This window comes from Symphalangus syndactylus, chromosome 5, assembly GCF_028878055.3.
Source record: "Symphalangus syndactylus isolate Jambi chromosome 5, NHGRI_mSymSyn1-v2.1_pri, whole genome shotgun sequence".
Classification (NCBI taxonomy): domain Eukaryota; kingdom Metazoa; phylum Chordata; class Mammalia; order Primates; family Hylobatidae; genus Symphalangus; species Symphalangus syndactylus.
In genome coordinates, this window is record NC_072427.2 from 40897138 (window position 1) to 40919265 (window position 22128).

The window sequence follows — 22128 nt, forward strand, 5'->3', positions numbered from 1 at the left end:
ACAACAACAAAAAACTATCTGGCTCAGGAGCCTTCTGGGAAATAGAAGAGTCATTGGAGGGGAGGAGCAGCTTTTTAGACCCAGCCATGTCCTTGGCAATCATAGTGGTCTCCTGGTGCTGTTCTCAGGACTCAGACATGAGTCCTGGGGAGAGCAGAGGGGCTGTCAGTAAGAGCCCAAAGAGCTGTTCCACTGAACAGTCTGTGTCTTACCTGAGCAGACGCAGCCCCGTTCTGAAATTAGATGAGAAAGGCATTTGTCCTCACTATTGACCTTCATACATTGAGAAAGCAATAGGGTGCTGTGCTGAGGTCAATGCCTTGAAAAGCCATAGTGTTAAAAAAAAAAAAAAAAAAAAAAAGGAGCTGGTCAATGGAGAAAGGATAGTCTTTCAACAAATTGTACTGGAACAACTGGACATCCCCCATGTAAAAAAAATGAACCCTGACCCATACTTCTTTCTAAATTTTTATTTACTTATTGATTTATTATGTTTTTGAGATGGGGTCTTGCTCTGTCGCCAAGGCAGGAGTGCACTGGCGTGATCATGGCTTACTGCAGCCTTGATCTCCCAGGCTCAAGCGATTTTCCCACCTCAGCCTCCCGAGTAGCTGGGATCATAGGCATGTGGTCCCAGCCCAGCTGATTTTTTTTATTTTTTGTAAAGATGGGGTCTCACTATGTTGCCCAGGCTGTTCTTGAACTCCTGAGCTCAGGTGATTCTTCCAATTTGGCCTCCCAAAGTAGTGGGATTACAGGGATGAGCCATTGCACCTGACCTTGACCCATACTTCACATCATATATGAAAACTAGTTCAAAATGAATCATAGACCTGAAGGTAGAACCTAAAACTAAAAAACTCCCAGAGAAAACATAGGAGAGCTGAATGGGGTGGCTCATGCCTGCAATCTTAGCACTTTGGGAGCCCAAGGCGGGAAGATTGCTTGAGCCCAGGAATTTCAGACAGCAGTGAGCTATGCTCACACCACTTGTACTCCAGCCTGGACAATAAAACAAGACCCTGTCTCTAAAAACAAAAACAAAAACATAAACATAGAAGAAAAAGTCTTTGCAACTGTGGATTTGGCAATGATTTCTTAGATGCAACACCAAAAACACAATCCATAAAATAAAAAATTGATCAATTGGAAAAGATAAGCCATAGACTGGGAAAAAATATTTTCAAAACATATATCTGATAAAGGACTAGTATCCAGAATCTATAAAGTACACATAAAACTCGATGATAAGCAAATAAAAGGCACTTTGGAAGGCCGAAGCAGAAGGATAACTTGAGCTCAGGAGTTTGAAACCAGCCTGGGCAACATGAAATCCCATTTCTACAAAAAATAAAACCCAATTAGCAAGGTGTGGTGGCGTGCACCTGTAGTCCTAGCTACTTGAGAGGCTGAGGCAGGAAGATCTCTTGAGCCTGGGAGGTGGAGGTTGCAATGAGCCATCATGATGCCATTGCACTCCAGCCTGTGCAAAAGAGCAAGACCCTGTCTCCAAAAAAAGAAAGAAGAAAAGAAATGACTCAATTACAAAATGGGCAAAATATCTGTACAGATACTTCATCGAAGATATATGAATGGCAATTAAGATGCCTAACATCATTGGTCACTAGGGAAATGCAAATTGAAATCACAATGAGATCACACGGTACACCTATTAGAATGGCTAAAAACAAACAAATAATCAAACATAAAACCTTGACAATATCAGGTGCTGATGTGAATGCTGAGCAACTAGAACTCATACATTGCTGGTGGGAATGTAAGAGGTACAATCACTTTGGAAAACAGTTTAGCAGTTTCTTACAAAGTTGAACACACACTTACCATAGAGCCTACTTATAGGTATTTACCCAAAAGAAATGAAAAACATGTTTACACAAAAGCCTGTATGCTAATTATAGCTAAAATGTACTTGCTAAAGACTAGAGAACTGGGCCAGGCGCGATGGCTCATGCTTGTAATCCCAGTACTTTGGGAGGCTGAGGCCAGTGGATCACCTGAGGTCAGGAATTCAAGACCAGCCTGGCCAATATGGTGAAACTCTGTCTCCCAAAAAAAATACAAAAATTAGCCAGGCGTGGTGGTGCATGTAGTCTCCAGCTACTCAGAAGGTGGAGGCAGGAGAATCACTTGAACCGGGAGGGGGAGATTGCAGTGAAGTAAGATTGTGCCACTGCACTCCAGCCTGGGTGACAGAGCGAGACTCCGTCTCAAAAAAATAAGAATAAAATTTTTTTTAAAAAAACTGAAGAACTGGCCAGACACGGTGGCTCACACCTGTAATCCTAGCACTTTGGGAAGCCAAGGTGACAGATCACTGAGGTGAGGAGTTCGAGACCAGCCTGGCCAACATGGCAAACCCTGTCTCTACTAAAAATACAAAAAAATTAGCCAGGCATGGTGGTGGGAGCCTGTAATCCCAGCTACTCGGGAGGCTGAGGGAGGAGAATCACTTAAACCCGGAGGCGGAGGTGGCAGTGAACTGAGATCGCACCACTGCACTCCAGCCTGGGCAACACAGTGAGACCTCATCTCAAACAAAAACAAAAACAAAAACAAAAACAAAAACAAAAAACTGAAGAACTGTAGACTATCTACATGTCCTTCATCTGGGAAATGGAGAAACAAATTGTGCTACATACATGCAACGAATACTACTCAGCAATAAAAAGGAATGAGCGGTTGATACACACAACACCATGGACGATTATACTAAATGAAAGAAACCAAATTCAAAAGGCTCCTACTGCCGGGCGCGGTGGCTCAAGCCTGTAATCCCAGCACTTTGGGAGGCCGAGGCGGGCGGATCACGAGGTCAGGAGATCGAGACCATCCTGGCTAACACGGTGAAACCCCGTCTCTACTAAAAATACAAAAAATTAGCCGGGCGTGGTGGCGGGCGCCTGTAATCCCAGCTACTCAGGAGGCTGAGGCAGGAGAATGGCGTGAACCCGAGAGGTGGAGCTTGCAGTGAGCCGAGATCGTGCCAGTGCACTCCAGCCTGGGGGACAGAGAAAGACTCCGTCTCAAAAGGCTCCTACCATATGGCTCCATTTATATGACATTCTCAAAAAGGCAAAACCACAGTGAAAGAAAGATTTGTGGTTGCCAGCAATTGGGGATGGGGAGAAGGGTTGACTACAAAGGCAACTTCTGAGGTTTCGGAAATATTTTTTATCTTAATTGTGATGGTGTTACACGATTGTATTTGTCAAAAATCACAGAATTGTAGATCCGAAAGACTGAATTTTACAATATAAAAATTTCAACTTTAAAAATTGGGGGTGGGATTCAAGTTCCTTCTCCCTTTTGTTTGTCTTCCTTGTCACTGCCCAGCATCCTGCCCTTGAATCTCTCGTTCTCTTAGAGAAAACATTGCCCTGATTCGGCCACACTGAAGACTGCCTTGCTTCTGAGGAAAAAAGGGAAACCCACCAAGAATGGTCTCTGCAGGGCCACGTGTCTGTCTCTGTCCCACCCGCTGTCCCACCCCATCTGTGTAGGCCCAGTCGCCAAGGGTGACCCAGCCTTTCTAACCTCCATTTCACCTTCCCTGGGCTAGAGTCCTGGTGGTGACCTGGGAGGGACCAAACCCTTATGGCCCAGGTGCTGTGTGGGCGAAGATTTTTCTTGGAAAGAGGGCGGCTCCTCCCACTCAACTTCTCACAGCTGTGTTTTCTAACCACTAAAATACCCACGTGTCCGGAGAACATATAGCCAGAGAGGGCATCTACCCAGCATCCACCTCACTTCATCCCTTACCAAGGCCGCCCCTGTCACTGCTGCAGGCTTTTCTGGGCTGCCAGCATCTTGGCCAGAGCTGAAGCCGCACCACACCCAGAGCCATCTGGGACCTCTCAAGGGAGTCATGAAGAGGCCTCGGGTCATGGGAAGGAGAGCAGCAGAGTCTGGTGGGTGCATGGGTGAGCTTATGCCCTAGAACACCCAGGGCACACCCATGGTGAGTGTGAATAGCCAGAGGAGGATGAACACTCTTGAGATAACACCTGGGTGAGTGTGCACCCCCTAATCCTGTACAAAATTGCGAATGTGGATGTTCGTGAGAAATACAGGGGGCACTGTATGAACACTATGAAGTGCATATATAGGATAGGAACTCAGCTGGTTCATGCGGTGAACGCTACAATGTCACTGGATGTGAGCAAACTATAAAAGTGTGGTGGAGACACTATGGACTGTGAATATACTATGGTAAATTTGTTGAATGTCATGGTGACATTGCATGAATTCTGTAGTCAGTGGTGAAAACATTGGGGCCTCTAGGGTGTGTGTGAACACACTGTGATAAGCATGGTGGACGCTTTAGATTCTGTGTGTGAACATAAGGCCCTGACTGGACTGAATCCATCATAGGAACACTGAGGTGACCCTGCTTTAAGCTTGAGAAGCATTCTGGGGTGACCACAGTGAGCATGTTATGCAGAGGGCGGAGAGCTCTACTGAGCACGTTTTGGAGTATCTGCTGTGATCATAGCCCGTTCTCTGGGAATCGTCTCCCATCTATGGCCGCTGAGTAACCACACGCTTATAAGACTAGGTGCTGATCAGTAGGCTGCAGTATTTGCAGCAACCAGTGTGGCATGTGCGGTGCTGAAGGTTTCTTTCTTCTATTTCCTAAATTGGAGTTATTATGGTTGCTTAGTGTTGCTCAACTGTTCTGGAGTGTGTTGCTATGGTTACAAGATGGCAAGGGTTACATAGGTGGGTTTGGAACGGAACAAATGATGGGTAAACTCTGAGGTTGACAGCTATTAAAGTGGTTTCTTCATATCATGACTCTTGACTTTTTTTTTTTTTTTTTTTTTGAGATGGAGTCTGGCTTTGTCACCCAGTCTGGAGTGCAGTGGCACAATCTCAGCCCATTGCAACCTCCGCCTCCTGGGTTCAAGTGATTCTCCTGCTTCAGCCTCCCAAGTAGCTGGGATTATAGGTGCCCACCACCACGACTGGCTAATTAAGACTGTCTCAAAAAAAAAAAGGCCAGGCGCGATGGCTCACACCTGTAATCCCAGCACTTTGGGAGGCCAAGGCGGGCGGATCACCTGAGGTCGGGAGTTCGAGACCAGCCTGACCAACATGTAGAAACCCCGTCTCTACTAAAAATACAAAATTAGCCAGGTGTGGTGGTGCATGCCTGTAATCCCAGCTACTCGGGAGGCTGAGGCAGGAGAATTATTTGAACCTGGGAGGCAGAAGTAGTGGTGAGCTGAGATTGCGCCATTGCACTCCAGCCTGGGCAACAAGAGAGAAACTCCGTCTCAAAAAAAAAAAAAAAAAAGTAGACCTTATCTTATTGGTTACAAGCAAGTCATGAGGCCAGCTCAGATTCAAGGGGAGGAAGATTAGATTCTATCTCCTGATGATGGATTAGTGTAGTTACGTTGTACGAGAACATAAGGAAGGGGAAATACCATTGCAGCCATCTTTGGAAAATACAGATTGCTACAGCCTCCTTGAGAATAAAGCCATCCCAGAGGAAGCAATTGAGATATGGAAAAAGAAAAGTTCTGATGATGTTGTCTGAGTACCTAGATCCAACTTTTACCAAGATTTCCATCATCAGAACCATCAGATTCTTTTTCTGCTTAAACCATTTTGAGGCCGGGCATGGTGAATCACGCCTGTAATCCCAGCATTTTGGGAGGCCAAGGCAGGCGGATCACCTGAGGTCAGGAGTTCGAGACCAGCCTGGCCAACATGGCGAAACTGAGTCTCTACTAAAAATACAAAAATTAGCCAGGCGTGGTGGCATGCACCTGTAATCCCAGCTACTTGGGAGGCTGAGGCAGGAAACTCACTTGAACCCCGGAGGTGGAGGTTGCAATGAGCCAAGATCATGCCACTGCACTCCAGCCTGGGCAACAGAGTGAGACTCTGTCTCAAAAAAAAAAAAAAAAAAAAACATTTTGAGCTGTGCTTTATTACTTGCAACTGAAAGAGCTTTTACTCTTAGTGTATCAGTTATCTATTGCAGCATAACAAACCACTCCAAAGCTCTGTGGCTTAAAACAATGATTTATTATTTCTTATGATTCTGTGGGTTGGCTGTACAGAATCATGGTCCAGACCATTCCTCTGTTGGTCTCATCTGGACTTTCTCAGGTAACTGCATGGGTGGAAAGTTCAAGATGGCCTCATTCACCTGTCTGGCCACTGGCTCAGGGTCTCAGTTCTTATCCACGTGGTCTCTCATCCTCCAGTAGGATAGACTGACTTCCTTAGATGGTTGACAATGTTCCAAGAGAGTGATGGTGGAAACTGTAAGGTCTCTTGAGGCCTAAACTCCAGAACTTATGCAACATCACTTCTGTTCTAGTCCTTTATTCAAAGCAAGTCACAAAGTCAGTCCAGGTCAAAGGAATGAATAAATAGGCTCCACCTCATAATGGAAGAGTTGCAAAGAATGTGTGGCCGTATTTAATCCACCACAATGTGGTAGATAGCTGGATTATGTTAGATGGGAACATCTTTGGAATTAGCATATATACAGGAAGCAGGGTGTGTATGCCAGGCAGGTGGGACAGATTGTTCTAGGCATGTGCCCACTGAGGAGCCTACAGTTGGGGGGTGACTTCCATGGTGGGTCCTCTGAGCTGAGGACCCTATGACAAGGTGTACATTAGACCTCTGGTTCACAGGGGCAACTTGGAGCCGAAGACCTACCATAGCTGAGTGACTTCATGCCTCTTAGCCTCAGTTCATCCTCTGTAAAATGGGCATGCTGATCCCTGCCTCACAGATTGACTGTGAGACTGAAGATGAGATGGTCACCACTAATGTGCCTTGTAAATGACAGAGTGTCATCTACATGTGACTGTGTATTATTATCTGAGATCTGAGGAAGAAATACTCAAGATGGGCCTGGGTAGTCACAGAGGGCAGGAAGGAGGACACCGAGACAGGGATTTGAAGAAGGACATTCACACTGGTGAGGGAGAAGGGCCGTATTTCAAGATGGGAAGCTGGAGAATAAAATTATAAAGGCACAGAGGTAGAACAGTGACAGACGGTACCCAGGAGAGGGAGGAGAGCAACTTGGTCAGAGGGTGAGACCCCTCTACCACCCTGGACTCTGGGTTTCTGGGTTCCCAGGCAGCGGGGCAGCAGCCACTGATGGTCACTCAGAACTACAGCCAAGGCTTCCATTCTTCAAGGATCATCAGCTGCTTGTCCCCTCGCAGGCCTCCAAGGCCTCCTCCAGCCACAGGGGGTGACAACAGGAGGTGGCAGGCAGGTGGTCAGAGAGTCAGAGATAGAGCACCCTCCTCTGGAGCCACCAGGATCAGGTCAGAACCCTCCCAATGTTCCCAAGCTCCTTTCCCCACTGCAGGGTGTGGACTCCTGGCTATAGGCTTGGGTTACAGGTGGCCTAGCTAAGCTGGGCTCCAAGTCCCTTCATCCCCTGGGCAGGGATAGGGGTGATTGATGGGTTTCCAGCATGTTCCAGGCAGAAGCTTGGAGCGGCTGCAGAGTAGCCTGGCTTGCAGAAGCCCCAGATGGCCACTCGTGGCTGAGGCTGACCCACCCAGGCCAGGCCTTGGACAGTCTAGACCTACGGCCACCTCCGAAGCCCTCTGTATTCCGGGGTCCTGGCTGAGGACAGCAATAGCTTCCCCCCACAAAAGGAGTCCTGGGAAGACAGAGTCAGGGCAGACTCAGATTTCCCCAGTCTAGCCCACAGCTCATTCCTACTTGGAGACAGGAAAGGACTCTGATGGGAGTATGGGAGGAGGCAAGATATGAGACAGGTGGACAGAAATGGCACGGTGGAATTGGAACCCAGCCCTCAGCCCTGTACTTACCATATTAACACGCACTGGCCACTTGGGGCTAGGTAAGTGAGGGCCTCAGTGTGAGTGCTGGGCTGAATGAGGAGACCCAGGCAGGAATCCTGGCCTAAAACACTCCACTTTGCCCAATCCTCACCCATAAGGTACCCTGCCTCCCACTACAGAAAGAGATGGAGGTGACTGGGAGGCTGGGGAGGCCTCTGTCACCCACCCTGGCATTCCACAGAATGAAGGCCTTGGAGAGCAGCTGATTACCCTGACCTTAAACTCTGGTTTACCTCCCACTACCTTCCTTTCCTGTGTATCTCTCTTGCTGTCCTTATCCAGCCTTGGTGGTCATATCTGCTTGTCTGGCCTTCCTCCTGACCTTGACTCCACACTGGCTTCTCTGAATTCTGCCAGACACCTAGGAGCAATCGTTCCCTCCACTCTCTCCTCCCAGCTCTGTTTGCTGTCAGTACAGATGGTCCCCAACTTAGGATGATTCAAGTTACAATTTTCCGACTTTATGATGGTGCAAATGTGACACAAATTCAGTAGAAACTACTTTCCTGTACAACCATTGTGTTTTTCACTTTCAGTACAGTATTCAGTGTATCACATGAGATATTCAATACTTTATGGTAAAATAGGCTTTTTGTTAGATTATTTTGTCCAACTGTAGGCTAATGTAGGCTAATATAAGTGTTCTGAACATATTTAAGGAAGGCTAGGCTAAGTTCTGATGTTCAGTAGGTTAGGTGCATTAAGCGTATTTTTTTACCTATGATATTTTCAACTTACAGTGGGTTTATTGGGACATTACTTACTATAAGTCAAAGAGCATCTGTCTATCTCAAACCTTGCAATCTCAGAGCTGGCAGGGGCCTGCAAACTCACTCAGTCCAACTCCTGTTGCACACCTGAGGCCCAAGGTTACTTGGGTTCTTGCTAGTTCATGGTCACATATCAGAATCAGAAACAGCCAGGACTAGGCTTCTGAATTCCAAATTTCTATTTTTCTCCTATTTTGATCTGGGGATTGTGGCTCAGCCTCTGTCTGTCTGTCTATTCCTTAGGCCATCAGATTTCACATGGGGTTCACTCAGTTCAGACGTCTGCAGTCAAAGCCATGGCTGAAACTGAGTCATGGCTTGGCTCTGACAAGTTGGATCAGGCTGGGGCCAACTACAGGGCTTATGAACCAAGGGCTGGTGGCTGGGAGGGAGACGGGGCTCCAGGAGATAAAGCAAATCAGATCTGTGCCCCAGGTCTACTTGGGAACCATTGCTGCTCAGCGTCCTTTCTCCATCCCCACTCTCTTCTCCAGCAGATTTTTTTTTTTTCTTTTAGACCAAGTCTCACTCTGTCACCCAGGCTGGAGTGCAATGGCACTGTCCTGCCTCAGTCTCCCGAGTAGCTGGGATTACAGGCACACTCCACTATGCCTGGCTAGTTTTTCTGTTTTTAGTAGAGGCAGGTTTCACTATGTTGGCCAGGCCAGTCTTGAACTCCTGACCTCAAGTGGTCCACCTGCCCCTGTCTCCCACAGTGTTGGGATTACAGGCGTGAGCCACTGCACCCAGCCTCCCAGTATATCTTGTCAAAGGCAATACTCAGAGAAAACAGCTCTTACGCACACATACACACACACACGGAAAGACACATACACACAGGAAAAGGCATAAACACACACACACGGCGCTCTCTGGCATGCGGGTATGCACTGTTGTACCGTGGGATCATTTCCATGTGATGCTCTTTCCTCCGAGTGCAAGGATACATCTCTTTTCTTGTGCCTTCCCAGTGCCCAGTCTAGAGCCTGGGAATAAGAGCTTGGTAAAGGTATGTGGAGAGAGTGAGCTGACCCTGGTGTGGACGGCCACAGGACCAGGCCTCCATTTCCAGTTGCCGGCATGAGGCAGGAAGCCCAGCCCAGGCTAGATGAGCCTGCTACATGAGGCAGGACCTGGGAAGCTCCCACTGTGGTCCTTAGTACACTCGCTCTTCATCTTCTTCCTTCAACTGGGGCTCTATCACTGTGACCAGTCAATCTCAAAATGTGATCCATGAACCAACAGCATCAATATCATCTGGGAACTTGTTAGAAATGCAAAGTCTCAGGCCCCACTGAATCAGAAACTCTGGGTGTGGGGTCCAGAAATCTGCTTTAACCACCCTCCAGGTGATTCTAACACATGCTAAAATTAGAGAACCAGTGTCTGTGCAAACAGATAACCTCATGCTGGGGCCAGGGGCCGGGAGTGGGGGTGTGAAGCCCTAAAGCATATGCAGCTGCATACGCCCCCTATGGGTAAGACTGGCTGTTCACATGCTGGTGGATGCCTATACCTGAAGGCAGACACGTACTCACACGCATGCACATATATGAGCATCAGGGTCTCAGAAGAGTCCACATGCTAGAGCTCTGGGGTCTCAGTGGGTACCAGCAGGCACTCAGATGGAAGTGGCGGGGAGAAAGGAAGAACTGTTCTCACCAGCTGACAACCTATGCCCCACAATTCTTTTGTCCCTCATCCCTTCTGAGGTTCCCTGAGTGTTCCCTCAGAAGTCAGAGAAGCTGAGTAGTTGCCCAACTCAGACCAGACACACCCAGCTGAGAGGCCAAGGTGGCCTATGTGCCTAAGAGTGTTTGGAGTATGTGCTAAGACCAGCAAAGTCTTTTCTCTGTGTGGGCGAGCCAGGGCCAGGAGAATGTGGGGCAGCAGCAAGCTAGGCTTAGGCAAGAGCACACCATCCCCTGGGCCATGAAATGCTGCCCAGATATAGAATTCCCCGTGGCCCCTTCCCAGGGCTGTTTCCAGTGCCCAGCCCACCTCCTGACCCCTCTCTCTGCTCTGGACTGTGATACCCCAGGCCGCTGCCCACCTGGCCCATCACCAGGTCCTGCGGCATCTCCTCCTTAGTATCTAGACATAAAATCCTGGCCTCTGTGAGCTGCAAGGGGACATGGGGAGGGGAGAGGGAGGCTCATGCTCAGATCTGGTTTCGCTGCTGCTTCCCCTGGCTGGCTGCCACAGGCTGAGCCACCAGCTGTGCTATATAAGGCCGGCACTGGACTGCTGGAGAGGCGAAGGCTTGGACCCCCAGCTGAGGAGTCCTGCTCAAGACACGGTGAGCTCCACTCCTATTCCCCTCACCACATCCCTGCACCCCGCTGCTGGACTCAACTGCTCCTGCCCTCCCCCGACTACCCCATTCCCTTCTCCCCACCTCCCCCGACTTTTTGCTGCCTGATCCTTCATCTCCCACAGAGAAGACTCCCTTTCTGCTTTGGGAATCTGCTTTCCCCCATTGGCCCAAAGTCCTCTCCCTCCCCCACCTGAGGACAGGAACCCCGAGATGGTCCCACTTAGGGTTTCCATACCTCTGGGTGCCCTGCTTTATTCCCTGCGGTCAGCCAGTCTGCTTTGTCCAAGTGTTCTGAGGAGCGTGGGATGGCGAGCCTAACCATCAGGGCATATGCTGAGGAAACGGCGGGGATGCTGAGAAACCTCTGTGGGCTGCCAGATGGGAAATGGTTTTTCCACAAGGTGTCTCAGGCCACCTCAGCCTCCAGACATCCCTGGAGCAGGCTCAGGCTCAGGCTCAATGCGGTGCAGACCAGCAGACTGCTCAGCTCCCTGCTTGGAGCCCAGAGTGATGCACACAATGTGGAGGACTTTGGGACGTCCTGGTGACTCTGCTCCCTCATCTGAGAAACAGGTAGTGGTGGGGCTAGTGTTTTTAGAGCTAGAAGGTCTGCAGCATGGGACTGGTTTGTTCTTCCCCTGGAATATCCAAGTGTTTTCAGATATGTGTATTTTTTAGAGAGGACTATTCCCTTTCCTACCACACCCTGGACTTAGGATGTTGAAGGGAACCACTTTTGAATCCCCAGAAACAAGTCAGATTCTGGGCTGGCCGGAGCTCTGGAGAGACATAAAAATGTTCTGCTCAGCTGTGGCCTGGGCCACGCACGCCCCATGGTTCCTTGCCCTTGTCCCAGGCCTGCTTTCCTCTCCTGACCCTTGCAGTTCCTCACCCACGCTCAGCAGTTACTGGGGAGCCCTGGCCTCTCACAATGCATCCCCTCTGCTTTCCGTCAGCTGGCTCCTGGCTGTGTAACTCCCAGTCAGGCCCCAAACAAAAAGGCCAGAAATGTGTTCCAGCTGCAGCCCGTGCACATCTGGGAATGTGTTCATGGAGGTGGTATGTCCGAGGCATCTGCACCCTCCAGCCAGCCTGCCTTATGAGAGGCCAGTGGAGTCGGAGCCAAGTCTTCATGGCCTTAATATGTACCCGCCTGTGCGAGAGTGTGAACTCCATCAAAGGATGGCAAAACAAATGCCCCTCAGGCCTGGGTCTTAGAAGTGACTAATGAGTCACCAAGAGGCTGCTGGGGGTGAGCCCTGGACTCTCCTCATTGGCAAGGAACCTCCTCGCCCCTGCTTGTCCTTGTGCCCCATCTCCATGTGGGGCCCTGGAGCCTACCCCCAGGGATGGAACCTAGTCTGCCTCATTTGAACTCAGATTCTGAGCCTCTGCACCTCCCAAGCTACCGGGTTTCACAACTCAGGCAGATGTCACTCTCATATCATTCTGTCCACCTTTCCCTCCTTGACAGGTCAAGAAGTATTTCTGCTTGAGCCATAAGCGATGATTCAGAAATATGAAACCTGACAAGCTTTGTTTCTTTACAGGTCACTGGATCTGAGAAACTTCCCAGGGGACCGCATTCCAGAGTCAGCGACTCTGTGAAGCATCCTCACCTACCTCTTGCCACGTTCCCACGGGGCTTGGGGGAAAGATGGTGGGGACCAAGGCCTGGGTGTTCTCCTTCCTGGTCCTGGAAGTCACATCTGTGTTGGGTATAGGCTAAGTATCTGCTGGCTCCCAAATCTTCCACTTGCCACAGTGAGGTTGTGTCTGGTCTGGGACTGAACTATGCATCTGCCTCAAGACACAGCAAGGCCTTAAGAAACTGAGGCCACTTTATGGATTTATTCATAATTTATACCCTATTTGTTTTTCTCCAAAACTTGAGATTGTTCCCATTATTAAAACTCACAAAACAGAACCTTTATATGAGAAGAGGGATGAGCAGTCATTCAGAGGGAGGAAAAAAAGAGGGTTATTTTTAGACCCCGAGTACTAAATTGAGCTCTGAGCTTCCTGGCAGCCAAAGTAATAGGGAATCACAGGGGATCAGTGAAATCTCAGAAGCAGGTTTGGGCTTTGGTCTGTTTTTAGTTTTATGAAAATTCTTTTGGCCCAAAGCTCAATTTCATTTAGACCCTGCAGCCAAATTTCACAGACACACCAGAACCCCTTCCGGTCTCCTTGCCCTCTGACTGCATCCTCTGGAGATACTGAGCTCTGGAAGGAACTGGTAGAAAGAATTTTTCTGGTGGAACAGAAGACTTCCCAAGGCATCTAAGCGTCAGCCCTCCCCTGCACACTCTCTCCCACCTCCTCCCCTTCCTCTCCTGATTTCTAAGCACATACTCAGGTAAAGCAAAAAAAAAAAAAAAAAAAAAAAAAAAAAAAAAAAAAAAGAAGCTCAAAACCCTCCTTTAAAGCTGTATGCCTTGCAGTATTTGTGGCTACAAATGCAGGAACAAAGGCTGTCTCAGCCTGGAGCCAACCCCTGTGTGTGCCTGCCTCCTGCCTTGCTCTTTCCACCCTGACAGCTGCTGCTTGTGAAGATGATTAACATTCAACCATCTGAGGGGAGATCAGATTAGGTTGATTAAAAGAGCTCCTATCACCCCAGTTAAGCAGCATAGAGAATTCTGATTTGGCTCCTGGAGTAAGCGTTAATTGCCTGTCAAAGCTTCTGCAGCCCTCTGCTCTGCATTCTCCTTCCCATTCTGGAGACCCCAACCCAGCCTCAGGTAGGGTACAGCTGGAACTGCTTGTGGCCCGAGGACCCTGTACCCATCCTCAGGCAGTCCCTGCCAGCCTCGTATGGAAAATTGAGGACCACTGCCCCAGTTAGGCCATAGGAGTCTTTTATGGGAGGGTGGACTCCCAAGGGAAAGTAAATGGCCATCTATTGTGGCGTTGAGCTGAAAGAAGTTGCTAACACTTATTCAGCATGCATTATGTGCTAGGTGTTCTAAGTGGATTTTATGAATGAGCTTATTTAATCCTCACAATCCTCTAAGGCAGGAGCTATTATTATCCTTATTTTATGATGAGAGAACATGGGGTCAGGTGGGTTAAGTAACTTGCCCAAAGTCACACAGTTAGAAAGTGGCAGAGCCTCAGGAGCTCACACTGTCAATCTGCATATACTTCAGAGGCTTTTATTTTCTAGCTCATGGAATCCTCATGCCAACTGAATCACCCTGCGAGGTGGGAATTAATATCTCCATTTTACAGATGAGGAAAACAAAGCTCCATTTTGCCAAGAAGGTTAGGTGCAGACACGAAAGCAGAAGTCCCAGGCCACTGGCTGCTCAGGAGCATCTGATAATCCATTTCTAGAACAAGAGTGAAAAGGGAGCTACCATTCATTGAGTGTGCACTACAAGCCAGGTCTCTTTACATTCATTATCACCTGAATAATGCACCAGGACCCTAGGATGCAGCAATTATTAGTGCATTCCTATTTTATGGGGAAACAGGCTCAGAGGAGTAAAGCTTTTCTGAGATTGCACAGCAGTAAGTAGCAGAGCGGGGTTTGAACCCATGCCCGGTGCTCATGCTCCATCCACTACCTCACACTGTTTCCCTGCATCTTGAGGAATGCTGTAACTTCCAGTCCTGGCCTCTCACTTAGCTTCTCCTCCTGGCCCTCAGGGAGACAGACGATGCTCACCCAGTCGGTAAGAAGAGTCCAGCCTGGGAAGAGGAACCCCAGCATCTTTGCCAAGCCTGCCGACACCCTGGAGAGTGAGTTGTGGCTGAAGCAGGGAGGGGCTGGAGGGGCAGCCTTTAGTGAGCTTCCTAAGTGGATCTCTGAAGCCAGGGCATGATGTCAGGGTTCCATGGAAACCCACTTTTACAAGCATTTGGCCTCCATCTCTGTCCAGCCGAGGAACTTAGTATATAAGACAGCTCAGAATCAGGAATCTGCCTGATACCTTTCAGGAATGCTGTGGAGCTTGCTGGGGCCAGAGCACAGGCTGGTGGGAAGGGAGTGGGGAGATGAGTATGGAGAGATGGTTGGGGACAGCTCACCAGCACCCTGAATGCCTAGCTAGAGGATCTTACAGCTGGAGGTGATGTGGCTTGAGCCACATGAAGAAAGCTTACCCTGACTGCAGGGTTGGGGATGGGTGTGAATGGCATTGACGAGGAGCCTTGATGTAGAAAGTGACTGACATGGTTCAGCCAGGCTGATGAGAGCTTGAATGGAGGCCTCAGCAGTGGCAGGTGTAAGAGGGGATGGGAGAGATAATGGAGAGACAAATGTGACAGGGCCTGAGGCCAGCTGGCGGTGGGTGAGAGGGAAAGGAGAACTGGAGCGCACCAGGATCACAGCTCCTCCACAATTTGGCTATGTCTCTCAGGCCCTGGTGAGTGGACAACGTGGTTCAACATTGACTACCCAGGCGGGAGGGGCGACTATGAGCGGCTGGACGCCATTCGCTTCTACTATGGGGACCGTGTATGTGCCCGTCCCCTGCGGCTAGAGGCTCGGACCACTGACTGGACACCTGCGGGCAGCACTGGCCAGGTGGTCCATGGTAGTCCCCGTGAGGGTTTCTGGTGCCTCAACAGGGAGCAGCGGCCTGGCCAGAACTGCTCTAATTACACCGTACGCTTCCTCTGCCCACCAGGTAAGCCAGAACGCCCCCACCCCCACCCGCTACTTCCCACTAGCCTCGACTCAGGGAGAGGGGGAACCTGCCTCTGGCCACCAGAACTCTCAGCATCACACACATGCATGTGCTTGGACTCTCTAATAATAACCAAGTAGTGCCATTAGTGCCAGAACCTTCCCAATCGTGTTTTGTGTTTATGGGTACTCTCTATTCAACCTATTTTATTGTGTTTGAGTGGCACCATGGTGAAGACCACAGGCTCTGAAGTGGGGCTGCTTGGGTTTGAATTCTGAGCCTGCAATATGACGTGTCCCCTAGACAAATTTTCTGAAATTCTCTTTGTCTCAGGTTTCTCATACGTGACACCTGGGTAATAGTAAGTCTTCATAGGGGTTTTTAATGAGGATTAAATGGTATGAATGCAGAGGCTTAACCCAAGTAAATGCTCACTGAGTGTTAGTTTCTATTCTTGTTCCTATGTGCCAGATACTGTGCTAGTTATCCACATTATTCAACCTTTACAACTGACCTTTGAGAGATCTCCATCTTGACAAGTTACACGAGGTTCAGAGAATCTAGGTAACTTCTCACGATTCCATAGCTGATAAGGCAGAGCTGGGGTTGAACCATGTCCGTGTTTGCAAAGTCTATGCATTTATATCCCCTCCCACCATGGATAATACAGATGTTACGGGGAGCAGGCCTGCTCCCTTCTTGGATGGGGATCTTCTCGCTTAGGGTGCCACAAGATCCCCCAGGCCCAGACGCCAGTGGTGGTCATCTGGGGTGGGAGCTCAGGGTGGGTGGTCATCTGGGGTGGGAGCTCAGACTGATCTGAGCAAGGTGTGAAGACCCCATTCTTGTACACAGGCCTCAGGCCGGAGGTGAGGAAGGTGGGCAGAAAGGGACTTCTTGTCCAAGTCGTTGCATGTTGCAGGCCCCGACTTCCCAAGGGTCCCTGACTTCCCAGGGAGTCCTTCCATAGGAGCATGTGGCTGTTTCCACATTGGTGAAGAAGAAAGATGGTGCTATCCCTGCATATCCTAGGACAGCATATCAAAGTCCCAGTGCTTGGCCAACAAGCACCGCTCAGGGCCACCCCTAGCCCATATGGTGCCTCTGTGCAAATTAGAGACCTCACTTCCTCAAGAATTTTGACTTCCATCTGTTGGAAAAATCATTGCAGTAAATATAAATATCAGTGACATCTATGACATAAATGGAAACCTTGTCTTTACCAGAGAAGAAACAGCCTCAGGGTCAGATTTCCTGACAGAGTCCCCTCAAGAGGGAAATCAGACCGTCTGCTGATCTCACTTTGCAGGATCCCTGCGCCGAGACACAGAGGGCATCTGGAGCCCATGGTCTCCCTGGAGCAAGTGCTCAGCTGCCTGTGGTCAGACTGGGGTCCAGACTCGCACACGCACTTGCTTGGCAGAGACGGTGTCGCTGTGCAGTGAGGCCACCGAAGAGGGTCAGCACTGCATGGGCCAGGACTGTGCAGGTACCACTCTCCCTCCTGGCACTGGGCAGGGTGTGGTGGGTGAGGCTGAAGAATGAGGGGGGAGTTAGAGGGTCAGTTTGAGACTGATGGATTCCTTCATATACTTACTCACCACGTATTAACTGAGCATCTATTATGAGTCCTAATGAGAGATATACAGGATAATACAGGAACACAGGGCAGGGTCAATTATCATAGCCTGGGGGAATCCAGGAGAGCTTCCTAGAGGAGGTGTTTTGGGCTAAGTTTTTGTTGTTGTTGTTTTGAGACAGAGTCTTGCTCCATTGCCCAGGCTGGAGTGCAATGGCGCAATCTTGGCTTACTCCAGCCTCCGCCTCCTGGGTTTAAGCGATTCTACTTTCTCAGCCTCCCTAGTAGCTGGGATTACAGGTGTGTGTCACCATGCCCAGCTAATTTTTGTATTTTTTGTAGAGATGAGGTTTCACCATGTTGGCCAGGCTGGTCTCAAACTCCTGACCTCAGGTGAGCCACCCACCTTGGCCTCCCAAAGTCCTGGGATTACAGGTATGAGCCACCATGCCTGGCCTTGGGGTAAGTTTTAAAGGATGAGTAGGAGTTAGTCATGCAGGCTGATAAGGGAGGGTAGCAAAGGCCAAGGAGGAGAGGAAGTGATCAGTGATGTGGCTGAAGGAATGCCAGAATCCATAGAATCCCTGCTGATATGGCCCCTTGTCCCACAGCCTGTGACCTGACCTGCCCAATGGGCCAGGTGAATGCTGACTGTGATGCCTGCATGTGCCAGGACTTCATGCTTCATGGGGCTGTCTCCCTTCCTGGAGGTGCCCCAGCCTCAGGGGCCACTGTCTACCTGCTGACCAAGACGCCGAAGCTGCTGACCCAGACAGACAGTGATGGGAGATTCCGAATCCCTGGCTTGTGCCCTGATGGCAAAAGCATCCTGAAGATCACAAAGGTCAAGTTTGCCCCCATTGTACTCACAATGCCCAAGACTAGCGTGAAGGCAGCCACCATCAAGGCAGAGTTTGTGAGGGCAGGTAACTAAATTCTCTGGGGTAGGGCTGGTGAGAAGGTCCAGATTTTTAAATAAAGGGATTATAGTGCTAAAAGCTGGCTTCCCAGCTAACTTGGAGTAAAACTCCAAATCCTTACCATGGCCCGCATGGCCCTGTATTATCTGGCCCTCCATTTCTTCTCTGCTCTCCTCTCCTGTTACTCGCTCCACACCAAATCACTCTACTCCAACTGCAGTGGGCTCCTATCTGCTCCTCAAACACACAGGCACACTCCTGCCTCAGGTCCTTTGTGCTTGCTGCATGTATTCTGTTTAGAATGTTCTTCCCATAGATATTGGCATGGCTTGCTCCCTCAAATATATGAGGTCTTCCCTGGCCACCTTATTAACAGTCAATACAATATAGTGTGAGGTTTGGAGGTCACAGAGAGAAAGGCTTGGGAAGTTCAGAAATGGTGCAGGATGGCTAGAAAATTCTGCCAGGGGCAGCAGAACATGCATATTGCACTATTCAAAACAGTCAGTTCTGTCTCAATGGTAGTGCCTAGGAATCTTGGCTGACACAAGGTCCCCTTGTTTCACCACTGACCCACCCAGATGCTGCTTGACAGGCCGTGGGAGAGGTCCCAGGATGGGGGGTGTGGAAGGATAGACTCCACTCTGAACCAATTCCCTTAGGACCAATGGAGATGGGCTGGGGGTAGGGGCGAAGCCTTACGATTTTCACACCATCAAAGACCCTGAGGGAGCAAGGCTCTGTAGAACCTGTCACACACACACACACACCCAAAATGCTATTTCTCATTTTCTGTCCCAGAGACTCCATACATGGTGATGAACCCTGAGACAAAAGCACGGAGAGCCGGGCAGAGCGTGTCCCTGTGCTGTAAGGCCACAGGGAAGCCCAGTCCGGACAAATATTTTTGGTGCGTATTCTGCTAGCTACCCTGCCCAATTCTCCTCTGGAAAACCACAGCTTCTTGCATTGGGTCTGGACTTATTAATAAGAACAATAACCAACAGAATAAAGTTACAAGTAAGGCAGTGGTACAGAGCCCAGATGTTGGGACTTACAAACGGGAGCCGTGGGGTTGGGAGCCAGACAACCAGCAAGCTCTCTCATTGTACCCTCAAAGCTGGGGGAACCCTTTGGCCAGGCACAGTGGCTCATGCCTGTAATCCCAGCACTTCGGGAGGCTGTGGCAGGTGGATTGCTTGAGCCCAGGAGCTCTAGAACAGCCTGGACAACATGGTAAAGCCCTGTCTCTATAAAAAATGTAAAAAATTAGCCAGATGTGCAGGCTTGTGTTTCTAGTACCAGCTACTCGGGAGGATGAGGTGGGAGGATGAGGTAGGAGGATCACTTGAGTCCAGGAGGCAGAGGTTGCAGTGAGCTGTGATCACGCCACTGCACTCCAGCCTGGGTGACAGTGTGTGACCTTGTCTCAAAAAAAAAAAAAAAAAAGCTGGGGTCCCCTGGAGCATCTCTGGTCTTGGGGTCTAGACTTGTATATCATCAGGACACAGAACAAAGTTCCCAGGTCCTGCTTTTCCCAATAAAAGCAAACAAGGGGCCAGGCATGGTGGCTCATGCCTGTAATTCCAGCACTTTGGGAGGCCGAGGAGGGTGGGTCACTTAAGGTCAGGAGTTCGAGACCAGCCTGGCCAACATGGTGAAACCCTATATCTACTAAAAATACAAAAATTAGCTGGGTGTGGCGGCACATGCCTGTAATCCCAGCTACTCGAGAGGCTAAGGCAGGAGAATCGCTTGAACCTGGGAGGTGGCGGTTGCAGTGAGTCAAGATCGTGCCACTGTACTCTAGCCTAGGCGACAGAGCAAGACTCCATCTCAAAAAAAAAAAAAAAAAAAAAAATGCAAACAAGGGCAGAATCCCTTATGGCTGTGAGTCCTTTATCCTTCACAAACATTTTATAGCTACTGTCTTATTTGACCCATCCAACAATCCTGTGAAGTCAGCTAGAAGTCATTGCTGACATTTTATAGACCAGAAAGCTGAAGCACAGATTGGTGGGATGGAGCGGGGGAGGTTGTCCAAGCATCCCCAGCCAGGTACGTGGCAGGACTGGGACTTAGAACCAAGCTCCTTGTTTCCCAATTAGTGCTCTTGGATGAGCCAAGTCAAAGGTGATATTGACATTTGTGGGAACCCACTCATCATCTGTCTTCTTGGCTGCCTGCTCCTGGCACTTTTCCAGGAATACCTGCCCTCCCACTGCCCATTCAGGTTCCACCTCTCCATCCCTTGCAGGTATCATAATGACACATTGCTGGATCCTTCCCTCTACAAGCATGAGAGCAAGCTGGTGCTGAGGAAACTGCAGCAGGACCAGGCTGGGGAGTACTTTTGCAAGGCCCAGAGTGATGCTGGGGCTGTGAAGTCCAAGGTTGCCCAGCTGATTGTCATAGGTAAGCCTGTCTGGGTCCTTGGGGGCCCTGGGTCTGTAACAGGGCTGGCTGAGCACCCTGGTGTGCATAACTATGCAGTAAAAGCTAAGGCTTTTCTTTTTTCTTTTCTTTTCTTTCTTTTTTTTTTTTTTTTTGAGATGGAGTCTCACTCTGTCACCCAGGCTGGAGTGCAGTGGCACCATCTCAGCTCACTGCAACCTCTGCCTCCCGGGTTCAAGTGATTCTGCCTCAGCCTCCTGAATAGCTGGGATTACAGGCGTGCACCACCACGCCTGGCTAATTTTTATATTTTTAGTAGAGATGGTGTTTCGCCATGTGGGCCAGGCTGGTCTTGAACTCCTGACCTCCAGTGATCCACCCCTTTCGGCCTCCCAAAGTGCTGGGATGACATGCGTGAACCACCGTGCCCAGCCAAGCTCAGGTTTTTCTGTACTGTGCACAGTGCCAGGACCTCTAGGACATAACGATGGTACAGATCTGAATCCTACCACCATGGAGCCATCATTTGAGGAGGAGTGAAGACATGTAAATAAGAGACAAACAAGATAGAAAAATGCAGCTAAGGCCGGGTGTGGCGGCTCACACCTGTAATCCTAGCACTTTGGGAGGCCAAGGTGGATGGATCACCTGAGGTTTGGAGTTCGAGACCAGCCTGGACAACATGGTGAAATCCTGCGTCTACTAAAAATACAAAAATTAGCCAGGCATGGTGGCATGTGCCTGTAATCCCAGCTACTCAGGAGGCTGAGGTAGTAGAATCGCTTGAACCCAGGAGGCAGAGGTTGCAGTGAGCCGAGTTCACGCCACTGCACTCCAGCCTGGGAAACAGAGCAAGACTGTCTCAAAAAAAAAAGAAGAAGAAGAAAAGAAAAATGCAGCTAAAATAGGATATAAGGAGCTGTGAACTCTAATAGATGGTAGATACCTCCCAGGTGGGAGTGACCATGGATGGCTACTTGAGGGAGCAGCTTTCCAGCTGGGGCTTAAATAATGGTTCTCAGCTTTGGCTGCCCATTGGTATGACCTGATTGGGTTTTAAAAAATACTGATGCCTCAGTCTTACCTCCAGAGAGTCTGACTTAATTGGTCTGAGATGTGGCCTGGGCATGCATAGTTTAAAACCTCCCCATGTGATTCCAATTTGCAACCAAGGTTAGAACCCCTGGTCTTAAAGAATGGGCAGGGATTGTGTGTGTGGAGGTGAGGGTGTTCCAGATTGAGGGGCCAGCATGGGTAAAGATATAGAAGTGGGAACTGAGGGGGCCTTGCAAGGAAGGGTGATCTAGAGCTGGCTTCAAGAAGAGAACTGGATGGGGAGAGATTAGAGGCCAAAGACCAATCAGGGGCCTGTCTTTAGAAAATGAGTAGGAAGGAAGATAGCTTAGTACTTGGCCTAAACAAAACAAAATGCAGAAAAGGACAGAATGTATTGGAAGGATCCTGGACTACTTCAGACTCTTAAAAAGTTGAGCAACGGACCTCAGGGCAGACAAGACACAGAGTACTCTGGACGTTGGCAGAGATATGGAGCCCTCAGCAGTGGTCCCAACCCATCACATCAAGGATCCCTGTTTGCTACAGTAATTTTTAATACTATTTTATTATTCTGAAGTTAA

General features: G+C 49.4%; 1 protein-coding gene across 3 annotated transcripts in view; it reads left to right on the forward strand.

Moving 5' to 3' along the window:
- Positions 1–22128, forward strand: part of CILP (cartilage intermediate layer protein) — a 193900-nt gene that overhangs the window by 166188 nt on the left and 5584 nt on the right. For 2 of the 3 annotated variants that reach the window (XM_055278124.2, XM_063638858.1), the window contains 6 exons: positions 14616–14708; positions 15329–15598; positions 16908–17087; positions 17789–18103; positions 18899–19007; positions 20355–20512. In XM_055278124.2, the coding sequence (XP_055134099.2) occupies positions 14627–14708; positions 15329–15598; positions 16908–17087; positions 17789–18103; positions 18899–19007; positions 20355–20512 (1114 nt within the window). In that variant the 5' untranslated portion in view covers positions 14616–14626. Of the gene's footprint in view, positions 1–8509; positions 10944–12511; positions 12680–14615; positions 14709–15328; positions 15599–16907; positions 17088–17788; positions 18104–18898; positions 19008–20354; positions 20513–22128 lie in introns of those variants that run through there. The other variant, XM_063638857.1, reaches the window with a different exon arrangement.